Genomic DNA, 14,784 nt, shown 5'->3' with positions numbered 1-14,784 from the left:
AATAAGGAGAGCAGGACCATGTTGCCTTCTCACCTTTCAGAGACCAAATTTAATACTTGAAAATTTCATACTGTTTAAATTTAACAGTAGCATTATCAGTGATTTTAACAGGACTGTCCACCCATAGGTTCCAGTCCAATGCTTGCTGCAAAATTTCTTACTGATTGCAATGCATTTAATCTTAATTCCACATTGAAATCAAAGTCAGATGAATGTACACACAGATGCACTGACACCAAGATACAGAGGTGGACCCTTTTCTCAACTTAAAAATAGCAGAAAGTCCCTTTCAAACAAGCATTTCTTGAAATTTGTTCTTGAGTGCTAATAAGTAAGAAAACCTCTCAAACATGAAGACACAATACCATTAATCCAAGCACTGCATGTTTGGTCTACTGTTTAAGTGCAAGAGAGTTAGGAAAAAAACCCACGGATTATACACATTAAATTCTGCCTTTAAAGCCTTGTTCATTACTTATTCTCACAGTACTTACGAGGTTCTGATATTTTAACTTATCAACCCTGTGTGAAGTACTGAGAAAAAGGGAAAACAATAAAGAAGCAAATGAGAAAAACATTTCAAATCAAAAAAGATATTTAACATCCTATTAAATAAATAACTTAGAGAGAAATAAAAAGGAATGAAGTTAGAACACACAAGCAAACCATACTATTCATTTTGTTAGAACAGTTTGATACTACTTTGCTTATATTCCTTAATCCTATCCATTTTTCCACAAGGCTTCTCCAGAAGCATCTTTATTTGTGCATATGACCCAAGTGCTTCCAGTAAATGCTTGCATGTCTAACTGTTCATAGGCTTGAACGAGCAATTAAGGTCTTTGATATGAGTTAGTATTCCATAAATAACTTTCCCCACGAAGATCATTCATTAGATTGTCTCACATTCCTTAAGTTCTGTTGCAGAGAGAAAAAAAACTGTTCACACTGGCAATGACTTATATCCCCTTTGATTCAGCTTCTGTCTTGCTCTTAAGACAGAACACTGAACTAAATAAAAGTATTTCATTTGCCAGCAATGAGTACAAAAACTTCAGAGGCTTCCCCTGCTCTTTTCAAACAAGCAGATGTCTGCACTATTTCTTTGCAATTATTCTTCAAGAAGATTACCAACTATTAGTGACATAACAGCCTTTGGTTTGACTGCATTGATAAAATATTTCCTTCATCTATGACATTACTACCATTGGAAGAAAGTGAGCTGAAGTGTTTTTCCTTCTTGTTTTCTGTCCCCTCTTTGTGGCTCCCCTTCCATTCAGAGCAACAAACATTTGCCTTCCATTGTGCTTCCAATTTAAGGATGCATATGTATTGTATCCATTTTCTTCTATTCTTTCCTTCAATTTGCAATCACTATTAAACTCCTTCTGTTGAAAGAATAAAGCAAACACACCATTTCAGAACAGACATAATTCACTGTGTACACTGACATCAACAGCACTTAGACTGCAAAAAGAGAGAGAAAAAAAAGATCAGCTGTGCATAATTATAGCAATAAAATGACATAATTCACCTGAAGTTGAAATGCAACTTCTCTGTAGTGGAATACAACAATACTAAATCAAATTCTCAATCATAAACTCAAAGTATCAGGTAGCAATCTTGGAATTATTCATCATACTCTAGTTCTAATAAATAGAACCCTTAAATATCTTGAACCAGATTATTGATACCATGTGTTAAACAAACATGCATGGCATAGGCCTACTTTTTATTGAAAGTAAGATTGTTTACACCACACTGGCGATGAAAAAGGGCTTTTTTGATGAGTATGAATCAGTGTTACACTGTTGTTACAATGGATGTGAGGCCGATTTACTTTGCTGAATTGAGGATTGGCTTAGTCAAAAAAAAAAGATTCATTTACTATCCTTCATGATTCATTTACAACCCTGTGTCCTATTGAAAAGATATTCAAGTAAATTTGAGTGTAATTTGGAGTAGAGTAGTAGGAATTAATGTTTTCTATTTTTGAAGGACATCTAGTTGCCATTTAACTAGAAAAGATAAAAAAAACACAAGCACAAGAAAACATGTAGAGGGAAACTGATTTTTTTTTCAAGAATGTTAAATGCACTTTTGTCTGCTTCTCCATAGAAAATAGAAGAATACTTTGTTTCCACAAATAATTAGTTACTACATATAATTTAGATAACATAGTCATATTCTCTATAGAAATCTTTTGAAAGCAGAATATTCATAGCCATATTATATTATGGTACAGATAAGCATTTCAGGAATTTATTAACAACGATGAAAATCCTTAGATATTCAGCTAAAAATATAGAAAGTATCTGCATTAACAAAATTGACATAGTTTGTCTGAATTGCATTGTTTAAAGTGAAATAGGGAAAGAAATAAGAATAATTAAAATACATATTTTCTTTCCTATTAATTTAAATTTAATGTTCAGTACTTTGATATAGTAAGAATTTTCTGGTCTATCATTAGTGTTTTTCTTAGTTGCCGTTCAGCTCATGGAGCACATATATTTTGTTAACAGAACTGAGTACACTCAAATTCAATTTGTCTCCCAAAATGCTTTTCAATTTTTGTATTTATAGATAGTTGAACAACCATTAATACTGTTTGTACTCATAAACCTACATACAGATTGTTTAACTTTTACTTGCAGTAATGATGTGCCACCTCCTGCGTCAAAGTATTAAGAAAGCAGGTGACTATCAATCACATTTGAAAGCCACAATAATTTCTTCTATCTGTCAGACTGTTATTTTGTTAAATAAATCAAATAATGCATCTTCCTTGCCTCTCTTTTTCTAACCAGTCAGTCAGACGCCAATGTATCTGATAAACAGAGAAAACTGATAAACAGAGAAACAGAGTCTTGACTTGTTTTCCCAGATGCAGAACTACTCTGGAATCCAAACTTTTATTTCCATTCTTAGACAATAAAGAGAAAACAGATGATGTTGAGAAGTGGCTAAGAAGTATTACTGGCAGGGGTCTGAGTGTTAGACTGAAATTGCTTTGCTCATTTCAAACAAATTTCAGTATAGCCCTGCACTGTCTATTGTGCACATGCTTAAGAGTGTTTTTAAAATTTTATTGGTTCTGCTTTTCATATCCATCTGCAAGCCGCCACGCTGTAGTAATATGAGTCTAGCTGCAAGTTGTGGGAGGATGGGAAAAATAATAACAGAAGCATTCTTGAAATCTCTGAAGTATTATGGAATACATACTGATAAGTCATTATGTTGTGATCTTATGATGTGAATATTGAAAAATTATCTCAGTTGGAATTTAAAAAAAAAGTCTTTCCACATTCGTATCCTCCTGTCAGCACTATTTTTAATACACTGTGAATTACTGAATCTTTTGGCAGCAGTTTCCACCTATGGTCCATGAAAGATTCTCTGTCTTCTTTTTGTGTGTCTATACAGTTGGCACAAATTCTCAACACACCAGCAGTGTAGAATAGGAAGGTTTATTGGAGGTTTTGGGATAGATATCACAGATGACTAAGTTAAACAAAGTTAACTGAGATGTGTGAGTTTATGATGGTGATTTAAACTAGTACCTTTTTGTACATCCAGAAGTGTACCTGTGATTAGTGTAGCAATGGAGTGACAAAAGTAAAAAAACTGACAAAAGTAACTTTGCCAGCTGCTCAGTTTACCCTTACATCTACCAATCATGCAGGACTTAACACTGATCATCTAGCATTTCTAACTAGTATAATTTTTCACATTAAAATCCACATTTATAGGAGATTAATAATAATTTCTCCATTCAGGCCTTTCTGTCCTTAATGCAATTCTTCAACTCTGACCAGGAGGTGAGGCGGTCAGAGGTAACCTTATCAACCAGGAGTGACTATAAACAGTATGGATGAAGGAAGATGGTTTGCATAGCTTGTATGAACTAAACCCACCCCAAAAAATTGCTTCTTTACACAGTGGACAAATGTTCAGGCCCCCCTGAGCCTCAGTTGATGCCCGTTAGTCTCAGGCTAGCGTTAGTTCACTATTTTCTGCAGAGGTAGACTTAGCTACCTAGACTTGCTCTCTTTAAAACCCCTTTTGAATTCTGATCATTCTTAAAACTGTCTTATCACCTTTGTACATGACTTGTATATGACAAACAACAATATGTAATAACAGAACAACCTGGTGTCTATGTCATTGTGTGGATGTGTGAGTATAAACTAGAGCTTACTAGTGAGATTTATAGAGATCTTATTGCTTCCTTCTAGACATATTTTTTTTCTAATGGAAAGATCACTTTACACAGAAATACAAGTATGCAGATATATGGAAAATTTACAAATAATACCCAAATTCTTCTCATTCAAAATCTGTCTCCTCTGTCTATAAACTTGGTTATCAACAGATGTACTCAGTCTATAGCTGGTTGCTCTAGAAATCTTCTCAGCATTCATATAGACAGTTTGGTGTGCCTGCTCCATCACCTGAAGTTTTACAAGATTTTTATTAATGCAGAGTAATAAACTTGGTTGTACTGCAGAAAAACAAAGGATTACATTTTGTAGATCTTCCTCCATCAGCCACTAGTTAGTACAAAATGCGACTGAAGCATTGTGCATGATAAATGCCTGGAACAGGGAGCTTGTGACTGCTGGACTGCCATGAAATTTTGATTAACTAACTACTAGTTAGTAGTAATACTAGTAGTAGAGTCTTCAGTAGGTAAGTGGGAAAGAATAAAGACTACTGTCATCTGTTGGAAAGGTAAAAAAAGTACTTACAGAGCCGTAGACTTTTCCTTTCTTGTTCATAGCTAAGTAATAGTTGCTTTTGATGGACTTAACTGCCACAACTCCAATTTCTACAGATGTTATCTCCAATATGCCTAAAAATAGAAATTGAAATATTTAATCACTTCATTAGAGGCTTTTCTCACTACAGAAAAATAGCAATAAACTTGAACAATATTCCTCTTCTAATATTCAGCACCATCTGACCAGTAGACTTCAGCAATGCTCTTTTCCAAACCATTGCAAAAACATACACAAATACTGTTTCAATTAACGTGTTTCCTTTGCTAACCCTGCATTTTAAATCCCATAAATACTGAAACAGCTCCATTCCTCTTAGCACAGATTTTACTAAGATTTATCAGAAGAGACATCTGAACCACAGAATTAAATTAAATCTATAGCATATGTCAATAGAATGTTAGATTTATCCCAATCTACAAAACCAGTGGTAAACTATTTATTCCTTGTAGGACATTTAGATAAACTAAATCTCTTGGCTGCACTGAGCTGATAAATTCATTTTTTGGCAAGAGTGTTGACATCTTGGGATATAGTAAGACTAACCCTAATGGCCACATTATCTTCTTTGCCTTTCAGATATCAGAAACATTTTACTCTGTTTGTAATAAATATGATTAAGCTTTGTTTCTTTAAAACAAACTATTTCTGGGATACTGGATGGCTCAAGGGGCCAGCAATGGGAGACAGAGCTTTTCATCTCTGTATTTTCTGCCCAAGAACATACTGACTGGGGACTGATAGAAGTTAGTACCACTTAAAAAGTGAGTGACATCAGAGGTCTATTTTCAGCTATTATTAGAGCAACTGGATAGCTATATTGTTTTAATACATATGCCTTCACATAGAACAAATACAGTTCCAACCAAATAACTTATAAATGGTTTATTCGGAATTTACTTCAGAATTTGTACTTATATTGAAGTAATGGTAATCAAAATAAAAGCTCATTTAACTCAGTGGTCACAAAAGGGCTACCACTATGGAAATTACAGGAAGTGCAAAGTAATGAGAAATCTTAGAAGAAAATATTCTAGACGGAGCCAACAAATATTAAGACCAATAGGTCACCTGGAACAACATTGATGAGCTAGCTCACTTTAAACAACGCATCTGCAACAATTTCCATCTAGCTATGTTCAGTGCTTTTTGGCTGAGCAGAGAACTAGAAAATTAATGTGTTTTTTCATTTACTTAAAATTCCTTATGGCAACCACACATCAACAGTATAGCTTGCTATTCAGGGTTTTATCTGGAAATGCCCTGCAAACTGTATGCAGACTGCTCAGACTGTGAAAGCATGTGGACTTTAGTATGCAGCAGAAGCTTTTTCTCTGCATTTTGTTTAAAATGAGAAATCAGCATGAAAAATCAGCTCTAAGGATGAAGATGACATACACACTAAAAAATCTTCATCTATGCTGTGATAGTGCTGAATATTCACTGACCTTACAGCTATATGAGTACAATTCTGAATGAATCCCCTCTCAAGATTGAAATTCAGTGGATTTGAACCAACAGTGAAGACACAGTTACACATGGCACTGTAATTCTGCTACCTGTGAGGGAGTAGGAAAAAGTTTCCAAACTCTGAGGTATCCAATTCAGTAGCAGTAAAGACCTCTCTGATATCTGGAGCTGCCTTGCTATTGCCAAGTGGAAAAAGATATAGTCAGTTAGATAAATGAAAACTCTAAACAGAACTTCCATAGGTTACTTCTGTGTTACATTAACCTGGAATTAGCTAAGGTCCTTAGATGGAATTAAGATGAACTTTAAATTAGTGAAATAATCTGGAAAGATCCAGAAAATGTGTGGTAGAGTCATTTATGATCCATGTCCCACTTTTAAAGCTGACTTTATTGTTGCAAAGAAGCTCAGTGTCATTTTTCATGTGTAAAATGAAGAAAGTTATGCTTTCTGATCTCAAGAAAATTTGTGAGGGCTCCTTAACTAGGTCTAGATAGCTAGCAGATCAGTGAGCCCATACCAGCCAAGTGCTGTTATGATTTTGTTACTTAATAATGTTATGCATTTTTACAGCAATGAAGAAAAACAAAGTTCTTTCTTGATTTTTTTTTTTTTTGCAGGAGAATTAATACATAGCAGCAAACCTCACTGTTTCTCTCCTACTGGTTATCCTCAAAAGTAATTGTACTATAAAATCAAGCAGAGTTAAGTAGAGTGCTTTAGGTTATGCAGCTGGTTGTGAATACTGATACATATACTGATTAATATATAATATATAGCATATAATATATAACATATATAATAATACTGATAAAGTCTTCTTTTTGCTTACGTAACATGTTTTTAGGACTTTTCCATGGCAAAAAAAGATGACAATTTAGTTAGAAGAATGTTAGTGCAGAAATTAATATCCGTACACCCAAATTGTCTAATCAGTAAAACCAGGCTAGTTCCATCTCTAACACTAGCAACAATAGAAAGAAAATCTGATAGTGGAAAAACACGCCACTGTTATTTGTTATATGTTGTAATGGATTAAACTGAATTATAGTTTGTTTCATTGTCCTTGTAACAATAACATCATACTGGATTAACAGACTATTACAAATGTGAATCTTCGGAGAACAGATGAAGAAAAAGAGTGTTTAAATATGACATGTATTGAATTAATCAGTTTTAACAGTTCTGAAATTGAATAACGATGATTCATGGCTCTTCAGTACAACACCCAGTATAAAGTAACAGAAATACTCACAGAACTTTGAAAACATAATATGTTTCTGGTAAAGTTTGGTCACAATCTTGTATAGAATTACATCTTTAATGAAGCAGCCAAAAGAATGTAATGAGGAGCAATCTTATTACATTTATATTACAGACCACAGTAACTAACTTGTTTCCACCCCATTATACTGTTAACTGCAGCTAAATGTGGCTGAATTCTTCTAAACTGTTATCAGTTTGTTCTCATGACCACTGATCCTGGATATATTCTCACTATGTTTTTTGTATTTGGAAGTTAAAAAATGTTATGTAATTTTCTGCTCTTGATTTATTGTCTCTTAGGCAACAGGGATTCAGTTTGGTATGTATCTATCTTGTTGCTATCTGCACACCCTGGAGAATTTATGGAGCTACATGCTCATTATAAGCACTCAATTAGCTGTTTTCTAAATTGAAAGTTATTCAGCAACATTTACAGATTTTCTTGGAGGAATTTCTCTAGTGAATTTCACTCAAGGCAATGGAAATCTTTTCATAGGTGTCAGTGATATAGACACAGATTCCAGAGGTCAACATGAGAGCATCAACTCATCAGACACAGATCTCCAAGCAGAAGTGATAAGGAATTTCCAGAACTTTAAAACAGACTGGATTTAAATCAAGCCTCTTTGATGTAAGGGTGAAAATATGTATTTGATTATTCTTGAGTCATTATTAAATTCAGCAGGAATGTGTAAAGAAAAGCAATTGAGACATACAATATGAAGCATAAAACTGTAGTGTTTTCATTGTCTAATGAAACTGACTTCTCTGAGGGCACACAGTTTTCTGTATTTTCTTCGTGGTTTCTTAGTCATGCATCATGACTAAGCTTCTACAGTACTTAAATAAAAAAATATAGATTATTTCTATTATCTTTCAAGAATAAACACTTTAAAGTTTAATATTCTTCACTTACTATAGGTTTGGAAGTAAGAACCTGTATATAGACATAGACAATATGGCTGAAAGGATGTCATAGTGAGGGTATTCCATGGCCTTAAATAGAATAACTATTGTTGGCAGATGAATTGTTCTCAGACTCTTTCATAAAATGAGAGGTGATTTATCTACAGTATTTACATTAGAATGTTTTTCTGGTATCTGACATGATCTTGTTTCAATTTGGGTCAATTATTTCTTGTTCAAACTGTAAACTGACAGGAAAAAAAGATTTTTTTTTACATAAACCTTTCACAAATTCAGAAATTACCCCATCTACTTTTCTATCTGCCATCTTAAGCATTCTAAGCAAGTCCAGTTTTCCAGTGCTTTCCTTAAGGCTTTCAGATTTCCTAGGTCTTTCAACATTCCGGTGAATATCCCCAAAACACAGCTGCAGTGCTCTTACTATTATCTTACCGGTGTTGAAACAGGAAGAAACATTCCACATCTCCTGGAATTTAAATATGCATTTTCATTCATTCATGAATTCACCATTTGTAATATTTGTAATTCACCATTCTTAATATTTGAAAGGAATGCAAATAGTCCTTATATAATCGTTAATTTGATCCTAATTAAATTTTATACTCTGAATTTGTTTCAATTTAGTGGCCTCTTCTTTATTCTATCACTTCTCTAATATATTATGTTTTTTGAGTGCTGATTCAGACCTCCAAAATACTTGAACTATTCCATATTTCATAGTTCTGGAACTTTCATGGCTGTATTTTCAATTCTTTCATTTAAGTTGTTTTTAAATTTTAGATACTTTGAAAAGAATTCTGAAGAACCCAATGCCCCTGTTCAGACCAACACTGAAAAACTGTAAATTCCTTGACTGGTTTTCTATATAAGACTTTCTCTTAGATTTTGCTGGCTGATCTTATTGGAAAGAATAGCCTTAGATACATTCATTTTAAAAAATATTTCCCAAATGTATCACATCTGACACTTCCCTCCATCACATGAAGATTTTAGCCTATTACTGGTGAAAACTGGGTAGGTATGGCATTACTATTAATTCATTTCGTTAATAATTTCTTAGGTACTTAATGATTTAACAACTACTTTTCCCATTCTTTTTCTCAGCATAGGTCTTGTCTTCAAGTCTTTTCTCCATTATAAAGACAGGTATTTTATATTTAGTACATCTTCAGTCAACTTGGAAGTCATTTTCCTCTTCACATTTTCAGAATCAATATTTAGAGGCTTTGCCAACCCATTGAATAGAGGTTTTTTGTTTTTGTTTTTTGTTTTTTTTTTCCTAAACAAAAACCAGATAAATCACCCAACTGAACTTCATCTTGCCATTTTTATATTCTAGCCTATGTCAATTTCTGTTTGGAATTCATGTTAATTTTCTGTGAAGATCGAATTAAAAATATTCAAATACTGTCTAATATATTTATTGTATTGATTTTTCATTCAGCATCATCAGATACAAAATTAATAAAGTAAATAATTTCTATGGCATAATTTTATTTGTAATGAGGTTTGATAATGAGCAATACAAAAATAATAGTATTTTCAGGGGAAGAATCTAGTCAGTATTAACTCATTTCTAGTTCCATGTACTTTAGGAATGTGGAAAGAAAAATAAAATTATTTAAGAAAAAAAACAGGACAAAAACACCATTGTGGATTCCATTATGGTTTTAAAACAGATACTATGCTATTATTTTACAGCCATTACTCTGTAAACTTTAACAATTATTACTAATCCTCTGACCACATACACAGTAAAAGCATGGCTCTCAATATCCAAACCATTTCCAACTCAGTATAATTAGAAACATTTTGAATATCAAGAGATGTGCCCTGTAGCCATGCATGTGCTGTCTTTACAGGTCCCAAGGGCTAGAAACATACTCCCAATAGAACCCAAATATATTTAACTTAAATAAACTGTATTTTTATGGTTTGTAAAAGTGATCATTATATAAATGAGAAAGTAATAGAAAGCTGTCTTGCTGCACACAGAGGGACAGTTTAAAATGAAAAGAAAAAAAAATTACATAATTCTATACCCCAATTCAAAATGTCTGATGCTCTTATAAAAATGTTGGTGATAAGAAACAAAAAAATTACAGAACATCCTAGAACTTGTGTGAAATTATGTCAGGCAATTTCATCACAGAATTACAGAATGGCTTTGCTTGGAAGGGACCTTTAAGATCATCAAATTTCTACCCCCTGCTATAGGCAGGGACACCTCCCCCTAGACCAGTTGTTTGAAGTCTCATCCAGCCTGGCCTTGACTGATTCTGGGGAGGGGCAACCACAACCTCACTGGGCAACCTGTTCCACTGTCTCACTACTCTCACAGTAAAGATTTTGTTCCTAATCACTAGCCTAAATCTACCCTCTTCCAGTTTAAAACAATTTCCCTTCATCCTGTCACTATCTGCCCTTATAAAAAGTTACTCCCCAGCTTTTCTGTAGGCCTCCTAGGTATTGAAGTCCGCGATGGGGTCTCCTCATCTTAGGAAAAAAGAAAACTTACCATAGTACAAGATAAATTGTCAAAATACAGTGATCCAGTCACATCATGCAATAAGAACTACATGATTCTGGGGCCAAATTCAACTTTGCAATGTGAGGCAGCGACCACTTTTTCATATGTAAATTAAATTCTTAAAATGCACTATACGTTTGCCATGCTAGTTTTAATGTAGAGCAAATGGGACACCTTGCATCCTCCCCTGTTCACAGTTTTGCCATCTCAGGTAAGATGCCACATATGTGACGATCCAAAGGCAGTCTCTCCATCTTTTGATTTTTCTTACGTCTGAATAAATATTGCAGATGAAGAATGATTTCAGTTGGATATAATGTGATGATAACCAAGAGTTTATGAAACTTTACAGTTTCCTAAGTGATGGCAAGAAGCTGCTGGGCCTGTGAGGGCAGCTGCTGCTATAGTTGGGTAACTGGAGAGAGGGAAACTTGGTAACCCACCTGTAATCTGAGATTTTAGAACTTTGGTATGGACAGCATCCATGGAGTGTTTCTGGAAGTTTTCCTTTGACTGGCAGTGGCTTGGATCAAACAAAATAGGTGATAAAGCATGATGTTAAAGATTTGACTGTTCAAAAAGGTGCTCTTAATAGGTAATTTGAAAGTAGGTTGTTTAAAGAAGTGAGAAGATCTGTTGGATGTGGTCATGCAAGAGAAGAGAATGAGAAATGTGCTAGGGAATGAGAGGCTGCTGAGTCTGTTTCTTCCCTCATCCACCACTTACATCTGTGGAGAGCATGTTGAAAACATCTCCAAAACATAGCACATTCCTATCTTCTGTTTGTTTTGCTAAAGAATTGTTGACTTCAGTAAGAGGAATATAATGGAGCAGAAAATAAACCTATGAAAAATAAAATGGGATATGCAAGAGCTGCCTTTGTATGCAGTTTCGACCAAGCAAAGTAGTTCCACTAAAATGTAACCTTCTGGATTTTGTGGCTATATGTGAAATATAGCTACAGGTATAAATCTTGCAACCCAAAAGAGTTACAGATGGAAATCTGAAACAAGCAACAACCTAAACCATGACCTAGGCTTTGACTTAAAACCAAAATTTATTCAAAGTTAAAATCACTTTGGTGCTTCTTATTAGTATTCAATATTTGCTGAGACCTCAACCTTTCCTGCTCTAAATCAGATGTTCAAATATTGAAATACCATGAAGAAAGTTTTTAATATGTCATAGTTAGATCAACTGAAGCCAAAATGTGAATGTCCCATGAACTTTCTGACATCTAATGCATTTGGATAAGCCTGAGATAAATGTCCAGAATTCTGAGAGACTGTGGGAACAGGACTGCAGAGCCCTCCTGCATGAGAACAGTACTGGCATAAGTCACGAAAAATCCATTGTTCACAAAGACCATAAAAAAAGACTAATTATTAGAGATCTTTATCAGATCCACAGAGGGATTAAAGGAAAACAGTCTTCTCCTTCTTTCCTTATCTGCTCTTTTGTAATTTTTATTTCAGAGTATAACAAGGACCACTCAACCAACACTCCTCTGTATGCTAACTGAATGGAAAGATGGAAGCATTATGGTACACAGGAAGAGAAAATCTTATAATTGATGCAATAGTAAGAGATGCTAATTAGCAAAAGAGGAGCTTAAGTTTAGCTGCTTTGCAGTTAATCACCAGGAAGCAATCCTGACATGTATCTGAGATACATTCTGACATGTAACTGAAAATGAATTATACCCTCTAGTTAGTGGACAAACTTCTGAACATAAGCACTTTCTCTGCTAAATGTCTAAAGTCAGACAAGTGAAACTTAACCAAAGTGAATGCAAGAGGACACTTTATGTTGTCATTTGAGGTCAGACTGGTTTTTAGGGTCACCTTGTCCTTCACTTTAATCACTTACATGCAATCATGTCATCAGATTTCTCCAGAGTGCTGCTGATGCTATTTAAAAGGAGGGAAGATAATAATCTTCTCTCATATAAATTTAATTTATGCAATGGAGATGGAATACCTACAGGTAAAACCAACTGTATGTAGCTCTATCAGTCAGAGTTCAGATTTCTTGAGCCACATGCTTTGAGCCAAGAAAAGAAAAGGTACTACTAACTATGAATGTTGATGCAAAATGTAAGGGCCTGAAGATCTTAGCATGCCTGGCCCCAGCATGGCAAGATTTGACAACTTGTAGATTAAACACAGAGAATCAGAATTAATTATCTGAAATGTTTCTGGGATAGAGGAGTTACAACAGATAACTCAGACTGACCAAGTTGTCATAGCAATTCACAGAACAGGAGAATAAAAGAGAGAAAGAGTACACCTCAAATTGGTATATATGGTTAGATGCATGGTTGTTCTTACCTGGTTTGTTAGCTCTGTTGACAAAGATGGCTTAAGGAATTCCAGCCCTCCCTTCCCCCTGATACTTTTCTCTGCCTCTGCGCAAAGGGTTCACCAACCCTTCAAATATAACTGTTTGTGGAGAAGCACTGTAAACAAAATCATTGAAATGATCTGGCTTGGAAATAAGCTCTCAAAATGAAACAAACCAACCAAAAATCCTAAGGAATAAACAATCCAAGTTTTTGCAGTCATTCCTGGGAGTAGACCTCCTTTTACTTTCTTTCTGGTCTCTTTCCAACAGCTATTTTTTTTTCAAGTGAGGTGCCCAAGACTGGACGAATATTCTTACTAAGGTCTTATGGGTACTGAAAAGAGCAGAAAGATTACTTCATGTGTTTATAAGGAAACTTGGGTAACAATCCAAATCCTAATTGAAACTTGGCAGACCATATACATTTCCATTTAGTAGACAGGAACAGGCACTGAGGAGTTCTGACTAAACTTAAATTACTAAATCTCCACAGAAATAAATAGCATGGTGAAAAGCTTCTAACATAGCAATATAGCTCAGTAAATTTCCTCAAAGGTGCATGGAGCTGCCTATTTATAACCTGTGTGGCATTCCATGTTACCTTTCACATTCCTGATCACTGTATTCACCTCCTGCATTTTACCATTTGTACTAATTTTAACTTGAGTAAGATAGCAAACTGGAAGAAATTTTTCATCTTTTGCCCTGTGTAACACAAGGAAAGGATAATATACAGCCAATGGCACTGTGGAAGAAACAGTCAAAATGAATGGCGACTGCTAGCAGAAATAGTTGTCCTTCATCTACAGTCTCAGAAAAGGCAGGTCTTCACTGTTCAGGCAGTCAGCTAATGCTCAGTCACAAGCTCTTAGCAGATACAGTATATTAAAACATGAGGCACAAATTATATATGTAATGGGGCAGCCAAAGACTAGCAGATAAGAGCAGATGGGTGCTAAAGAAGTCAGATAAATGAAAGGTATTCCTATGAGATGTGTCTGTTCTGTATGATGTGTGAAACAGTGTGATGCAGGTGGCCTCTGATGCTTGTCTCTCAACAGTCTTTATTCAAGAAACAGGACTGTTGCCTCCTGCTGAGATTGTTTCACACATGCTTTAGCTATTCTAGTTAAGGGGCCTGAGGTGCACACTGAAATGCTAGAACAGTTTAATTCAACAATTATTTTTAATCTGTATGATAGATCTCAACTGAACTCCTTGATATACAGGACAATGGAATTGGAAAAATATCTCTCACTTGCTACTCTCAAATACTTATCTTCTTGCATAAGGTGGGAGACAAAGGGAAACACTGCATAATTGTAGCACAAAACTTGGGAATTTACATTGCACTGCCAGAAAGTAGGATCCTCTTCTAAACCTGTATGGATAAAATGACCTAGATTTGGAGATAAATGGAAAATCATGAAATTCTACCGGCTCCTGCTCAGGGGACTATGGCTAGGT

At 34.8% G+C, this 14,784-nt stretch overlaps 1 protein-coding gene across 2 annotated transcripts in view; it reads right to left on the bottom strand.

The window, feature by feature from the left end:
* Positions 1 to 821: 821 nt before the first annotated feature.
* Positions 822 to 14,784, bottom strand: part of FGF10 (fibroblast growth factor 10) — a 58,474-nt gene continuing 44,511 nt past the window's right edge. For both annotated transcript variants that reach the window (XM_065739959.1, XM_065739958.1), the window contains exons 4-5: positions 4,752 to 4,855; positions 822 to 1,388 (exon numbers count right to left, since the gene is read on the bottom strand). In XM_065739959.1, the coding sequence (XP_065596031.1) occupies positions 1,191 to 1,388; positions 4,752 to 4,855 (302 nt within the window). In that variant the 3' untranslated portion in view covers positions 822 to 1,190. The remainder of the gene's footprint in view (positions 1,389 to 4,751; positions 4,856 to 14,784) is intronic.

This window comes from Cyrtonyx montezumae, unplaced genomic scaffold (genome assembly GCF_038088225.1).
Source record: "Cyrtonyx montezumae isolate F1298 unplaced genomic scaffold, pur_monq_1.0 scaffold_25, whole genome shotgun sequence".
In the NCBI taxonomy this organism is placed as follows: domain Eukaryota; kingdom Metazoa; phylum Chordata; class Aves; order Galliformes; family Odontophoridae; genus Cyrtonyx; species Cyrtonyx montezumae.
This window is presented reverse-complemented; position numbering and strand designations above follow the sequence as displayed.